Below are 13,949 nucleotides of genomic sequence, written 5' to 3' on the forward strand. Positions count from 1 at the left end.
GTTGAAATTGTGATTTGAGAAAAATGAGATGAAAAAAAAAATGAAGTAATCAAAACATTCTCTTTTGAAACTACATTGACTGAATCGAACACTTTGAAAGTACAAGTACTCAAATACGAAAAATGAAAGTATAAAAACTAAAATGAATATTTTAAAAATATAGGGACAAAATTAATCAAAGTTGAAAGTATAGATACCAAAATAGTATTTAAACATTTCTCTAACATTAATGTGATAAATGTGAAACTTTAAAAGGTCGTAGGTTTGAATTATCACCCTATCTATTGTACTAAAAAAAAGTCTATGAATTTTATGTAATAGATCCAACAAATTTTCAAATTTATTAGACATTTTTTTTAAATCACAAACTTATTAATCAAAAAATTGAAAGGTCAAGATTAATCTTTCCACTAATACATTCATAATTTATAAACAAATATCAAATAAATCAAAGATCTATTAAATCTTTTTTAAATTAAAAAACTATTAAATCCAATGACTAAATTTATAATTTAACGGTTAAACTTACTGACAATAATAATACGAAAATTATTGATAGAAGTCTAGTAGATATGAAAACAAGCCACACATCAACACTTTTTTTAGTCTCTTTTTGCAATATTCCCATATTCACTTCCCCTTTATTTCATAAATATATATTGAGCATAAGCTAGAGATAACCCTTTTCTTTGCAACTTTGAATTGCTTCATCAAATATCTCATCGATTCCGTGCTTGTATTTGAAACCAGTATCCAAAAGCTTCTTTGACGAGAACACGTGATTCTTGCCTTTGATGTAGCTTTTGACATCTTTCAAAGACCTACAACCAAGTATGATAAATAAAACCTATATTTTCATTCTATTGAAAATTTTTAAGACTAAATAAACATGCTTTGTTATTTAACCTTTTTTTTAATCATTTTATAGTGGAGAAAAAAGGTTTGTAATGACCATGGAAACTAATAGGCAGTTGAACTCACTCAAGAGATGGTATCTGAAATTCTGGGTATCTGGCAGAAAAGAATTTAGCCAATTCTTCCAATGTTATCTTATGGGAAGAGCAAGCGTATCTCCCATTGACATTTGGATGTTCAAAAAGAAAAATGTGTGCTCTGGCCACATCATCTACATGCACCATGTTTAAATTTAAAAGGAACCCATATAATACCTCAATACCTGCACATATGAATTTTGAATCATGATTCTATTCAATCTTCATCATTAACACCATCAATAAAATACCGTTGTGACATCCTGGTTAGTCAATTTAGATATATGTTATGCCATGCTAATTCAGCCAAAAATTAATCTAATGAGTACAATATGTCAAGTCAATATGTTTCAAAGTTTGAAGATGCAGTTAAAATTTAAGTTAAGGTATAAATTTAGTACCTAAACCTTAAGAGTTTCAATAGATCTCTAGCTTCCAAAATGTATAATAAGTCAACTTTAAATGTTGTGTCTAACAAGTCGCCTTTAAAAAGTATCAAGTGGGGTCACAAAAAAATTTTCAATTTTGTATCTATTAAGTCCAAAAGTTATTAGAAAATTTTCAATAGTTACCTAACATGTTAGATAAGTTTTACATGTTTTTTAAACTTTTGAAGTTGAAGGACCTATTAGAAAGTTCTTGGACTATATTTGTAACTCAACCTAAAATATTACAATGTTTGGGGAGTAAATAACAGGGGTGTAAAGAATCGAACCAACCAAAAAAACCGAATCGAACCGTGTTGTTCGGTTCGAGTCGGTTTTGACCCAAACAACCAAGGCTTTTGATAAAACAGAAACCCTACTCAGTTCCATCTTTTATCTCTTGCTTCCTCTCTCGACAAGCGGCTACCCACGACACAAAATCACGGCACACGAGACAATGACCAAAAGCCAGTTGTCGTCGCAATTGGAGGTGGCAGAGGTCAATTAGGTCGTGGATTTGTATCGTCACTTTGTTTTTTTTTCTCTCTACCGATTTTTGGGTTTGTATCGTCTGCCTCTAACACAAATCTTTTGCCAAACTGATTGTAAGAGAGAGAAGCTCAAATCTTTTAACGTGAGTACCCCAAATCTAAGTTATTTGAGAGAGAGAAAAGAAAAAAATCCAAATTGAGCCGACCGAACCCAACATATAATCGACCGGCCTAACATAATTACACCCTTAGTAAATAGACACATTATTTAATAGAGATGCATGCAGCTATGTCTCTAGCAAGTAGATTTAATAAATTTCAAAGAACATAGAGATAATTTCAACATTCTAAAAGCAACATAAACATTACCAAAAGGCAGAGCCAATGTCAAGCGGACAGAGCTGGGAAGGTTAGGACAAATGAATGGACCAACAACGTAAGTTGGAAGAACAGTGACAACTTCCAATCCATGTTGTTGGGAGAACTCGAGAGCTGCTCTTTCAGCCAATGTCTTGGAAAGTGGGTAAGATCTCAAAAATGGTACTTGTTCATTAATGACATCAATGTCACTCCAACAATTTTCATCCAAAAAATCAACTTTGTTGTCAGTAAATTCCATACAGGCTGCACTAGAAGTGTACACAACTCGTTTCACTGTCTTGGAATTCAGACAAACTTTCAAGATCCCCAATGTTCCATCAATTGTTCTTCTTACCACTGTTTCAATAGGCTCTTGTTCCTCATGATTTGAGTTAGCAAGATGGAAGACTCCGATGCAACCTTCAATGGCAGGGCCAAAACTGTCCGGGTCGTCGAGATCGGCATCGTAGATCTGGAGTCTTTCCGATGCTCCTGGTAGATTTGTGAGAAAGCTATAGTCTCTTTTCTTCTCTGCTCGATGTCAAATTAGTTAGGAAGAGATCAGTAGCATCTCCGTTTCTTGTTTCTCGAATCTAACTTTTAGAAACATTCTCAAAATTGTATAAAAACGAAAACGAGGCTTTACCTGGGTGGGATCTTACAGTGGTATTGACAGAGTAGCCATTGTTGAGAAGGTTCTTGAGGAGGCAGGAGCCAATGAATCCAGTGCCGCCAGTTACGCAAACTTTCCCCTTCGCCCCACCTTCCATTTCTGTTTCCCCACGGCGGATTCGATTGAAAATGGTGCAATCCCAGGCGATTGTTTATATTGAAAAATACGCCCATTTTCGATTTGGGGGAGATGGTGAATGCTCCAAATCTACTCCGTTGACTTGATTGGGACAACGACAAGTAATTTAATTACTGTAATTGGAGATCGAGATTAGGGTTTAAGGTTTATGACGCGTAGTTTTCGAGACGATACCAAGCAAAATTAGGAAAGTTATTTAGTTGATAACAATGTAACGGTTGAAAATTTGACATTTCATTACTTAATTATATTTTTCATCTGTCCAAAATTTAACGATGTCAACTTGAATATTTTTCAAATTTTAGCAAAACTTACCTCAATTTTGTTGTGTAGGGAGGAAGAAGCACAAAATGCCATGTGGATCGGACCAAGAATAGCAAGTCAAGAGCGTCGGTTCTTCCTACTTAAAACTTCAAAAGTAATGGTTCCTTAATCTTGCTTGAACTAAGAATCCAACTGCAGCTTCCTCGTACGACTTTAATAACGATTGTGGTAACAAAAAGATTCCTACCTAATGTCTATGAGTACGCTGTGTCACTCTCCTCAATCAAGTATGCAATTCTATTTGAAACCGACCTAGAGATTGAGACTTTTGACTGACTTGAGTTTATCCGTTGCATTCAGTCTTCCTAGTAAGCTTATGGTAGATCTCACTTTGGAGAATTCGACATGTTGAGACATGTAAAAATGGAAAACTACTTAAATGTGTGAATATTTTGTAGTGTAACATTCACGATGAGAATTCGAATAGATGATTTTTTTTAATTGGAAATATATACTTTTGGTAAATGATGTGATCTAAACGTGCCTAAATAGTTTTCTCTAAAAGCATTTGAATTGTTTTTAAAGGTGTGTAAATAGCAATTACATGATTTAAAAGTTGGTCTCCTTTAGAAGGAGAAAAGCCTTCGCATCCCTAACCCGACCGTGGGGTGGAACCAATTTGAATTTGGATCTTGATAGGTCGGTATTTTTATAATAAAAAACGGGTTACCAAACATCACCAAAACTTTCAAATCTTTTTTTAATAAGCTAAAGATCACTTTTTAATATCTATGGTATCCAAAATTCACGTGATGGAGATTCAATTAATTAATGTGAATGTAGTTCTTTTTTCCTCTCTCTTTCCATTAATTCTCTCTAAATTTAGAAACGTAATGAGATATGATCCCGTTATAAAAAATATTCATTGAAATTTTTTATTAAAAAAAATAGAGAGAATAGTGAAGGTAGAAGACGAAAAGTAAATAATAAAGAGGAAAAGTAAAAAAAATGAAAATTATATCGTGTACTTTGCTGCAGTTATATGTCATTGACAGCCTCTAACTAAAGTCACTAAGTGCAATTTCCTCTTTTTTCTTTTCCTTCTATCATTCTCTCATTTCTTCTTTCATCTCTCTTCTCTTTTCTTCTATGTCCTCCCCTCTTTTTAGCCACGCAACATCGATCAATTATCGACATTTCTGTCGATATCGACATTTGAAGAGGAAACATTAAATTAGTTTAGAAGTACTTTATTAAATAAATTATTGGGAGATGATTATCTAAAAAACTATTGACATTTCGAATATATATATAGAGGTAGAATAAACATTTATCATTTCTAACTTATTCTAAGCCTCAAAAGGTTAAAAGAAAAAAAAAATCTCACATCAACTTTTGGTTTCACCTAAATACTTTATATCAATTGAGATAATTGTCCTTATCTATATACCATATATCCCTCTCTTTCCTTTTCCCCCAAAAGGCCTCATTAAGAATTTTGGCCCATTGAATTTGGTCTAACGGTTTACTTTTTATTTTTTGTCGACCATTAAGTCAATGCAGGATAGTTGCAAAGGAATTTCATTACCTGATAATTGGTTTTAATCGTATAGAGATATGCTGAAATTATTGAGTTTTGACAAAATATTAGAATTGTAGTTTGTCTCCTATCGAAACTATACAAGGAGTGTGATCCAATACTATAAAAGGAGTTCGTGACTTAAAATCATAAGTTATTCCTCTTTGAATTTTTCGAAGAAGTTTTTTTTTCTCTCTCTTTTAGAATCTATATTATGTGACATATACTAATGGATCTCTGTGATCGAAGAACATGTTACCAGGAGCTAAACCTTGAAACTTTATAGACATATCTCATAAAAGTAGAATCTTACAAACAAACCCATTGGTTTTTGGAGGGTTATATATTGGCAAATTTCTCCAAATGCCCTCCAATTAAAAGAAAAGAGAGAAGCATAATTTAAAGACATAGTGTATTTTTTTCTTTATTTTGCAAAAGTTATGTCAGTGTCAGAGATAGGTGACAACACAACTCACATTTTTAGCTCTGATTTATTTTGATCTATACACACTTTTATGTTATGTCTATTTTGGTTTTTGTACGTTGAAAATACTTATTTTGGTTCTTATATATTTAAAAACTAGTCATTTTAATACAGTTTGTCAAAATTTGATATACAATCTAAACAGACTCTTTAATGTAAAGTTTTGACTACAATTCAAGAAATTAATTGAATATGTTGTCGTTTGAAATGTGATTGAGAAAAATGAGATAAAAAATAAATGAATCAAAACAGTCACTTTCAAACGTACATGGACCAAATCAAACACTTGAAAGTACAAAATCTAAAAATGGGAAAAATGAAAGTATAGAAACCAAAAAGGACTTTTCGAAAGTATGGGAACAAAATAAATCAAAACTGAAAGTATAGGTACCAAAATAGTATTTAAACATTCACGATACACACCTATCTTAGGAATTAGTAATTTCTATGTATTTCCCAACACCAAATGTTGTAGAGTTAGGTAGTTGTCCCGTGAGATTAGTTGAAGTATGCGTAAGCAGGTTCGAACACTCACCGATATAAAAAAAATAGTGTGAATTCTCACTCCTGCCCATTGTACTAAAAAAAAAGTCTATGAATTTTATCAAATAGGTCAACAAACTTTCAACCTTGTATTTAATATATTCTTTAACCTATTAGACATTTTTTTAAATCACAAACTTATTAATTGTAAAATTGAAAGTTCAAGATCAATCTTGTAGCTAATAAATTCACAATCTATAATCAAAGTCAAATTAGATCTCTCCAACACTTTTTAAGTTAAAAAAACTATTAAATCCAATCACTAAATTTATAATTTAACATTATGGCTAGAACTTCCTAGCAATCAATAGAAAAATTATTTAGAATTCCAAGAAACATGCAAAGGATACACAAGTCTAAAATAGAAGTTCTATCAAGCATATATAAGAGTAAGAGTGAAGTCTAGTAGATAGGAAAACAAGCCACACATCAACACTTTTTAGTCTCTTTTTTTGCAATATTCCCATATTCACTTCCCCTTTATTTCCTAAATATATATCGAGCATAAGCTAGAGATAACCCTTTTCTTTGCAGCTTTGAATTGCTTCATCAAATACCTCATAGATTCCGTGCTTGTATTCGAAACCAGTATCCAAAAGCTTCTTTGACGAGAACATGTGATTCTTGTCTTTGATGTAGCTTTTGACATCTTTCAAAGACCTACAACCAAGTACGACAAATAAAGCCTATATTTTCATTCTATTGAAAATTTTTAAGACTAAATAGACATGACTGTCAAAGTTCATAAAATAAATTTGTTATTTAACCTTTTTTAACCATTTCATAGTGGAGAAAAAAAGACTTGTAAGGACCATGGAAACTAGTAGGTAGTTGAACTCACTCAAGAGATGGTATCTGAAATTCTGGGTATCTAACAGAAAAGAATTTAACCAATTCTTCCAATGTCATCTTGTGGGAAGAGCAAACGTATCTCCCTTTGGCATTTGGATGTTCAAAAAGAAAAATGTGTGCTCTCGCCACATCATCCACATGCACCATGTTTGCATTTAAAAGGAATCCATATAATGCCTCAGTACCTGCACATATGAATTTTGAATCCATGATTTTACTCAATCTTCATCATTAATGTACACAATCAATAAAATACCGTTGTGACATCCTTGTTAGTCAATAATTTAGATATATGTATGTAATGTTATGCTAATTAAGCCAAAATTAATCTAATGAGTACAATATGTCACGTCAATATGTTTCAAAGTTTGAAGATGTAATTAAAACTTAAGTTAATTAAAGTATGAATTTAGTACCTAAACCTTCAGAGTTTCAATCGGTCTCTAACTTCAAAAATGTGTAATAAGCCAACTTTAAATATTGTGTCTAACAAGTCACCTTTAAAAAGTGTCAAGTGCGTCATCAAAAAATTTTCAATTTTGTGTCTATCGGATGCTACAAACATATTAGAAAATTTTCAATAGGTAATAGTTACCTAGCATGTTAGATGAGTTTTAGGTATTTTTAAAATTTTTAAAGTTGAAGTACCTATTAGACATAAAATTCATGGACTATATTTGTAACTCAACCTAAAATATTTCAAAGTTTGGGGAGTAAAGAGTAGGGGTGTAAAGAACCGAATCAACCAAAAAATCGAATCGAACCGAGTTTTTTCGGTTCGGGTCAATTCCAAGATTTGTCGGTTCGAGTCAGTTTTGACCCAAACAACTCAAAAACCCTACCTCCTCCCATGCATGGAAAAAACTGCCTGCATGGTCAAATGACAATCCGATGCATGCAGCTGTTCCAGCGAGTAGATTTAACAAATTTCAAAGAACACAGAGATACTTTCAACATTTAAAAAGCAACATAAACATTACCAAAAGCCAGAGCCAATGTCAAGCGGACAGAGCCGGGAAGGTTAGGACAAATGAAGGGACCAACAACGTAAGTTGGAAGAACAGTGACAACTTCCAATCCATGTTGTTGGGAGAACTCGAGAGCTGCTCTTTCAGCCAATGTCTTGGAAATTGCATAAGATCTTAAAAATGGTACTTGTTCATTGATGACATCAATGTCACTCCAACAACTTTCATCCAGAAAATCAACTTTGTTGGGAGTAAACTCCATACAGGATGCACTAGAAGTGTATACAACTCGTTTCACTGTCTTGGAATTCAGACAAATTTTCAAGATCCCCAATGTTCCATCAGTTGTTTTTCTTACCACAGATTCGTCAGGTTCTTGGCCCCCAGGGTTTGGGTTAGCGACATGAAACACTCCAATGCAACCTTCAATGGCAGGGCCAAAACTGTTCGGGTCGTCGAGATCGGCATCGTATATCTGGAGTCTTTCTGATGCTTCCGGTAGATTTGTGAGAAAGCTATAGTCTCTTTTCTTCTCTGCTCAAATGTTAAAATGTAAACAAATTAGTTAAATGACGAAAACCAAATTAGGTAGAATCCGTTTGGTAACCTTCCTGCAAATTTATTGTTTATTGTTTCTAATTTTCTAAACAAATCTAACCATTTTGCAATTAACTTTGTTTCTTACTTTTCTTTATCCAGAAACATTATCATAATTGTATAGAAATTCTCGAAACAATCAAAACAAACAGTGTCTTCTTTCTAGTTCATTGTATTATTTCTTCTCTACTCAATATTAAAATGTAAACTAGTTTAGACCAAGAAAATCAAATTGGCTAGGACTCGTTTGTTAACGTTCTCATTTCTTATTTTTTCTTTCTAATTTTTAGGATTCTACTTTCTTTACTAAAGAAATAGAAACCAGAACGTTACCAAACAAATCCGTAACATTCCATTTTTTATTCCTTGTTTATCGTTTCCAAAATTGTATAGAAAAATTATAACTATCGCCCAAAGCCAAAGGGAGTTTACCTGGGTGGGATCTTACAGTGGTGTTGACAGAGTAGCCACTCTCCAGAAGCTTCTTCACCAGCCATGAGCCGATGAATCCAGTGCCTCCAGTTACACAAACTTTCCCCTTCGCCCCACCAGCTTCCATTTCTCTTTCTCCCTTCGGCAGATTTCAACTCTGAATGGCGATTTTATATATTGGAAATAAGGGGCCATTGAAATAATTGAATCGCTGAAACATTCGAGATTGGGTTTGGGGTTTATGCCGTGTAGTTTCTGGAGACGATGCTAATTCTGGTCCTGGTGTGATCGACACGACAAGAATTCGGAGAAATGACAAAATTGTCCTAAAAAGTCTTCCATTTACTCGAATAATTTAACCTTTCTAACCACTTCTTTTTGTAATATAAATCAATATTTTATTTAATCATAGGAAATGCCAAATTAATTATAATCATGCCCCCTCTCTCTTCTCTCCACTTTCCTTATTCTCAAATTTATCTTCTCTTCTTTGGGTTAAAAACAACCCGACCCGGTGAACCCAATGTTAAAAAATCAAACCTTCAATATATCTAGAATAGGCCAAAAAATTATAAGTTATTTCAGTTATTTCGAATTACCTCGATCTATGAGTTGGAATGAGTTGAGATTCCAAATTAAAAATATCTACCTGGTTTGGAAGAACCATAACCCTGTATTTATAATTGATTATAGGGTTTTTCATAATACACTAGGATCAACGGGTTGGTCACTACAGATAGGAAGTTTATGAGCTCTATACATTTAATTTATCATAAATTGTTACCCAGTTAATGAATTAATTTAATTAATTCCAACCTCCAACCTAAATCGGGTTGGGTTAGATAAAGGCTTGGTTTGGATAAGGTTGCAGATTTTACGAATCGAGTGGTTCGATTCAATTCGCTGATTCACTCTTTAAAAAATCAGTTCAACCCGAGTCGAATCGAAATCATTAATATATATTTTTTGTTAACTGTTTTTAACATGGTGAAAACCTTTTCAGATTATTTCTGACAATTTTCCAAAGTTTTTTAGTGTGTATTTTGGCGCCTTTTGTTAGGGAGTGCCCATTAGTCAAAAACTTATGCTTTTCTAATCTTTGTACAAATGGACCATCGACAGGTGCTGAAAAGAGGGGTCCGGAGGTGGAGAAAATAGGAGATATAAAAGGAAATGATAGATAGAGAAAGAAATAAGAAAAATGAGAAGAAATAAGTGGAATGGAAAAAAAGAGAAAAAAAAAAAAGTAGAGAGAGAGGGGGAGGGAAAGTGAAAATTGAAAAGGGAGAATATTAAAAATAAAGGAAAAAAAAAAAGAGAGGAAAAAAGAACCTCCACTCACATGAATCATGGATATGATAGATTTTTAAAAGTGATCTTTGCTTATTAAAACAATATTTGAAAGTTTTGGTGGTGTTTAGTAACATGAATAACTAGTGCTTGTTTCAAAAGCAAGTATTCATATAAAAGAAAAATAATCTCAAAACTCGCTTTTTTTTTCCTCCTTTCGTCTCTTCCTTTTGTTGGGATTGGTGGAGCCAAATCAACACCGGAACGAGTTAGAAATGAAAAACAAGTGAGAAAGCGAACTACAAGCCATGGAGCTGTGGAGGCAGCGCCGTGACGCTGTCACAATGGGAGCATGGACAAATTTTTCCATCCGTAGTGCCATTGCGCAGTAACGACATTTTATAAATACGACCGCTTCAGTTTTAGGTTTTTTGAATCGTTTGGAGCCGATTTTTTAGTAGTTTTGTGGCAGTTTTGAGGTCAGAGGCTCGAGGTACTGGCATAAGCTTTTGGGGTATTCAAGATAATTATATCTTGATTCTATTGTGAGTTCTCATTCCTATACCTAATACTTAGAAGCTAGAGGGCTTTTGTTGAGACTTCTCGATGGTGAATATCGGGGTGAGGTATTTAGTGCTTGTATCCAATCTCCTTGTTAGTGGAACCTACATTTGAGCGAAAGACGGGACGTAACCTATAAACTATTGGGGTGAACTAGTATAAATATTTTATATGAGGTGATGGGTGTAGGTCACCAAAGATCGGTGTGAACTAATAAAAAAGAACAGTGACATGTGAAGTAAAATTTAGAAACAGAAGTGTATGAGATTTACCACACTTACAAGCTTCACATAAATTAAAATTCTAATCTTTCCTTCCTAGTAGATTACACTTACTAAAGTATTCAAGGCCCTTTGCATGGGTGACCAAGCCTTCCAAAATGTGAACATATTGAAAATTTTAATTTACTATTTATTTTAAAATTTTAAATTTATTTTTATAATTATAGTAAGAATTAAATAAATAATACCATATTAAAAAAAAATGGTAAAAAGGTTAAGCACTCAACTAGGCCTTTTAGAATTCTAATTGCAAAAATGGATTTACTTTTAGAATTTTCACTTTGGACAACGATAGGAATGACTAAAATAAATAAGGCTTTTTAAAAAATGGTCAAACATATAAGATATTGTTGTTGGCTTTTTGCTTCTTAATCTCGGTTAATTAATTAAATTAATTAATGTTTTGATGACAACAAACACACTTAGTATTAATTGTTTTTGGTGTGTAATAATTATTGTTATAAAGCATAAATTTATTATAAGCTTCAATCATATTATATGATTTATTATAATACATATTTTGTTATTGGATAATTTTAGTGTTTTAATAATAAAACTTGTTTTTTACCTTCCTGTAATTTAGGAAATATTTTAAAATAAAAAATAGACATGGAACCGACTACATGAATGTGTCGTTTAAAATCAAACTTGAGAAGTATATCTACGTAAGTTCAACTACTTTATATAGTATATATACATGTTATTGGTGACCTTCTAATTTTAATATTTATTCAATTAGTATATACATGTATTGACCTCCTAATTTTGATATTTCTTCAATTAGTATATACATGTATTTACCTCTTAATTTTGATAATGAGTTGCATTGTGATATATACATGTATTGTCATCCTAATTTTGATATATACGTATATTGACCTCTTAATTTTGATAATTGAGTTGCATTCTAATTTTGATAACTGAGTTGCATTATGATATATACATGTATTAACATCCTAGCTAGTTTTGATAATTCTTGAATTGGTACATGTATTGACCTTCTAATTTTAGTAATTAAGTTGCATAGTGATATATATATGTATTTCTAAATTTAATAATTATTTCATTGGTATATACATTTATGGACCTTCTAATTTTGCAAATTGAGTTGCATAATGATATATACATGTAATTATTCAATTGGTATATACATTTATTGACATTCGATTTTTAATAATTCATCAAATGTTTAAAAGGATGACAGAAAGTTTGATGAGATTGAAAGGGTGAATGATGAATCGACAAATGAAGAAAAAAGAAATAAATCAATCAACAAATGAAGAAAAAAGAAATAAATCAACGTCGAAAGAATATTAAGAAACTTAATTTGATAATGATATGCGCTTAAATAAATCCACACAATCTATTGTTGCAAAGAAATAAGGGAAGCTTAGAAGAGGATACAGTAGAACAGTAATGTGAGACAGTAGAACAATGACAAATCATTTAAATTAATTGAAATTCAAAACAAATAATTAAAATAATTAATTTAAAATCTCTTTAATTTAGTAAAAACAATTTGAATTCAAAGCAAAATTGCTAGGCAGTTGAATATAAGAAAAACTCAAAAAAACCACGAAAAATCGTATCGTTGGAAAATCATCATATCTTGTAAAACTCCTATGGCTATTTTTTAAAGTGGGTGTCAAAATTTAGTCATCCACTTAAATATCTCTTTCACTTTTATCTAAAAATGGCCCGTCTAGGGAAACATACACAAGACTTTAACGATGTTACAAATTGGAATATATGATTAATACACAATTAAATAAAATTTTGAAAATTGAAAAATTATTAGTTTTGGGAGTTTCCTTTCAAATCCCAAACAAATTTCATCCAAATTTCAAATCTCTTCATATCTCATGGGAAAAAATATATATATATATATATATATATATATATATATGTTTATATAATATAATATATTGGGGATATATATAATATATTGTTTTATTATCATCGAAACATTAATTAATTTAAGATTACGAGTCAAAAAACCAACACCAATTACTGCTAAACATGGTATAATAGGGGAGATATGTTATTATCCTGCTATATGTTAAATAAAAAAATATATATTATATAACTTTCCAGTTTAGTATATAAATATATATTATATAACAAAGACTATATACTGTATATTATAAAATTAAAATGAAAAATATATTATATAATGGTCTTTAAGATATATTATATAATCTAATAGTGAGTGTATACTATATTATATAACTTCTTGATCGGTGTCGAGGAAGCTTCCGGTGAATAAACTTACATTAAAGAAAATTTGGAATGTCGAGAAATTTTGAATGTAGAGCAATTCTAGATAAATCTTTGATTGGGTGGAAATTTCAATTTAAAAATAAAAAAAGGAAGACTCACGAAAATTTAATGTTGCACGAAATTTAAATTTTTGATTGAAGCTTTGGAAAAGTTTGAAAATATATTGATATTTACCATGGGTGTCCACAAAATATAGTGAGATTCGAATCTACCTTCAATATAATTATTCAAATACAAAATACATGACATTAAATTAATTGGTATTAATTAATGACAACTTGGGAACAAAATACTTGATATAATAACCATTTATGAAATATTGAGTGTAATTGGAATAAAACATCTCTAACGTGCTTAGAGTTGAGATTTAAATTGAAACTTTGGGAATGCATGGCACCAAACTTAGATTACGAAGCCTCTTTATATTTTTGTCAGTTTTTTTTCTTCCAAACTTCTAAATTGACATATTGTAACGTTCGACTAGAGATGAGGGGTACGTGAATGAACCGATACCACATCTGAATGAGATAGATCCTGAGATCATGAAAGAATGATCCATAAAAGCTTAAAAAGAATTGATAGTCACCATCTATACCAACAAGGTGCATCTTCATTTTCGGTGGCTCAATCGTAAGAATTGCTCTTCTAGAGTAGCTCAGAACTTGACGGCGACACAGCCAGATTGCAGGGGAATGTCGGGACAAAGAGGTGCCGAATTCGGATTCCGAATCCTGGACCT

The 13,949-nt window shown here is 31.7% G+C and overlaps 2 protein-coding genes across 2 annotated transcripts; both read right to left on the reverse strand.

The window, feature by feature from the left end:
• Nucleotides 1-529: 529 nt before the first annotated feature.
• Nucleotides 530-3,120, reverse strand: LOC111018903 (vestitone reductase). The gene is made up of 4 exons (XM_022295168.2): nt 2,915-3,120; nt 2,278-2,799; nt 982-1,177; nt 530-821 (listed from the first exon to the last, which is right to left on the reverse strand). The coding sequence occupies exons 1-4, from the start codon at nt 3,036-3,038 to the stop codon at nt 671-673; spliced, it is 993 nt and encodes a 330-aa protein (XP_022150860.1). The 5' UTR covers nt 3,039-3,120; the 3' UTR covers nt 530-670.
• A 3,186-nt stretch (nt 3,121-6,306) lies between these two features.
• On the reverse strand, nt 6,307-9,093 carry LOC111015173 (vestitone reductase). Its single transcript, XM_022290117.2, has 4 exons — nt 8,799-9,093; nt 7,782-8,303; nt 6,791-6,986; nt 6,307-6,609 (listed from the first exon to the last, which is right to left on the reverse strand). The coding sequence occupies exons 1-4, from the start codon at nt 8,923-8,925 to the stop codon at nt 6,459-6,461; spliced, it is 996 nt and encodes a 331-aa protein (XP_022145809.1). The 5' UTR covers nt 8,926-9,093; the 3' UTR covers nt 6,307-6,458.
• Nucleotides 9,094-13,949: the final 4,856 nt, after the last annotated feature.

The sequence above is a fragment of the Momordica charantia genome (assembly GCF_013281855.1).
Source record: "Momordica charantia cultivar OHB3-1 chromosome 7 unlocalized genomic scaffold, Mcharantia_2.0 BLBB01000007.1, whole genome shotgun sequence".
Lineage (NCBI taxonomy): Eukaryota > Viridiplantae > Streptophyta > Magnoliopsida > Cucurbitales > Cucurbitaceae > Momordica > Momordica charantia.

Coding starts and splice junctions, on each gene's coding strand:
- LOC111018903 (XM_022295168.2), bottom strand. CDS start 3,038: ATGGAAGGTGGGGCGAAGGGGAAAGTTTGCGTAACTGGCGGCACTGGA. Junction 2,800..2,914: donor CACTGTAAGATCCCACCCAG/GTAAAGCCTCGT, acceptor GACATCGAGCAG/AGAAGAAAAGAGACTATAGC. Junction 1,178..2,277: donor GACATTGGCTCTGCCTTTTG/GTAATGTTTATG, acceptor TCATATGTGCAG/GTATTGAGGTATTATATGGG.
- LOC111015173 (XM_022290117.2), bottom strand. CDS start 8,925: ATGGAAGCTGGTGGGGCGAAGGGGAAAGTTTGTGTAACTGGAGGCACT. Junction 8,304..8,798: donor CACTGTAAGATCCCACCCAG/GTAAACTCCCTT, acceptor ACATTTGAGCAG/AGAAGAAAAGAGACTATAGC. Junction 6,987..7,781: donor GACATTGGCTCTGGCTTTTG/GTAATGTTTATG, acceptor TCATATGTGCAG/GTACTGAGGCATTATATGGA.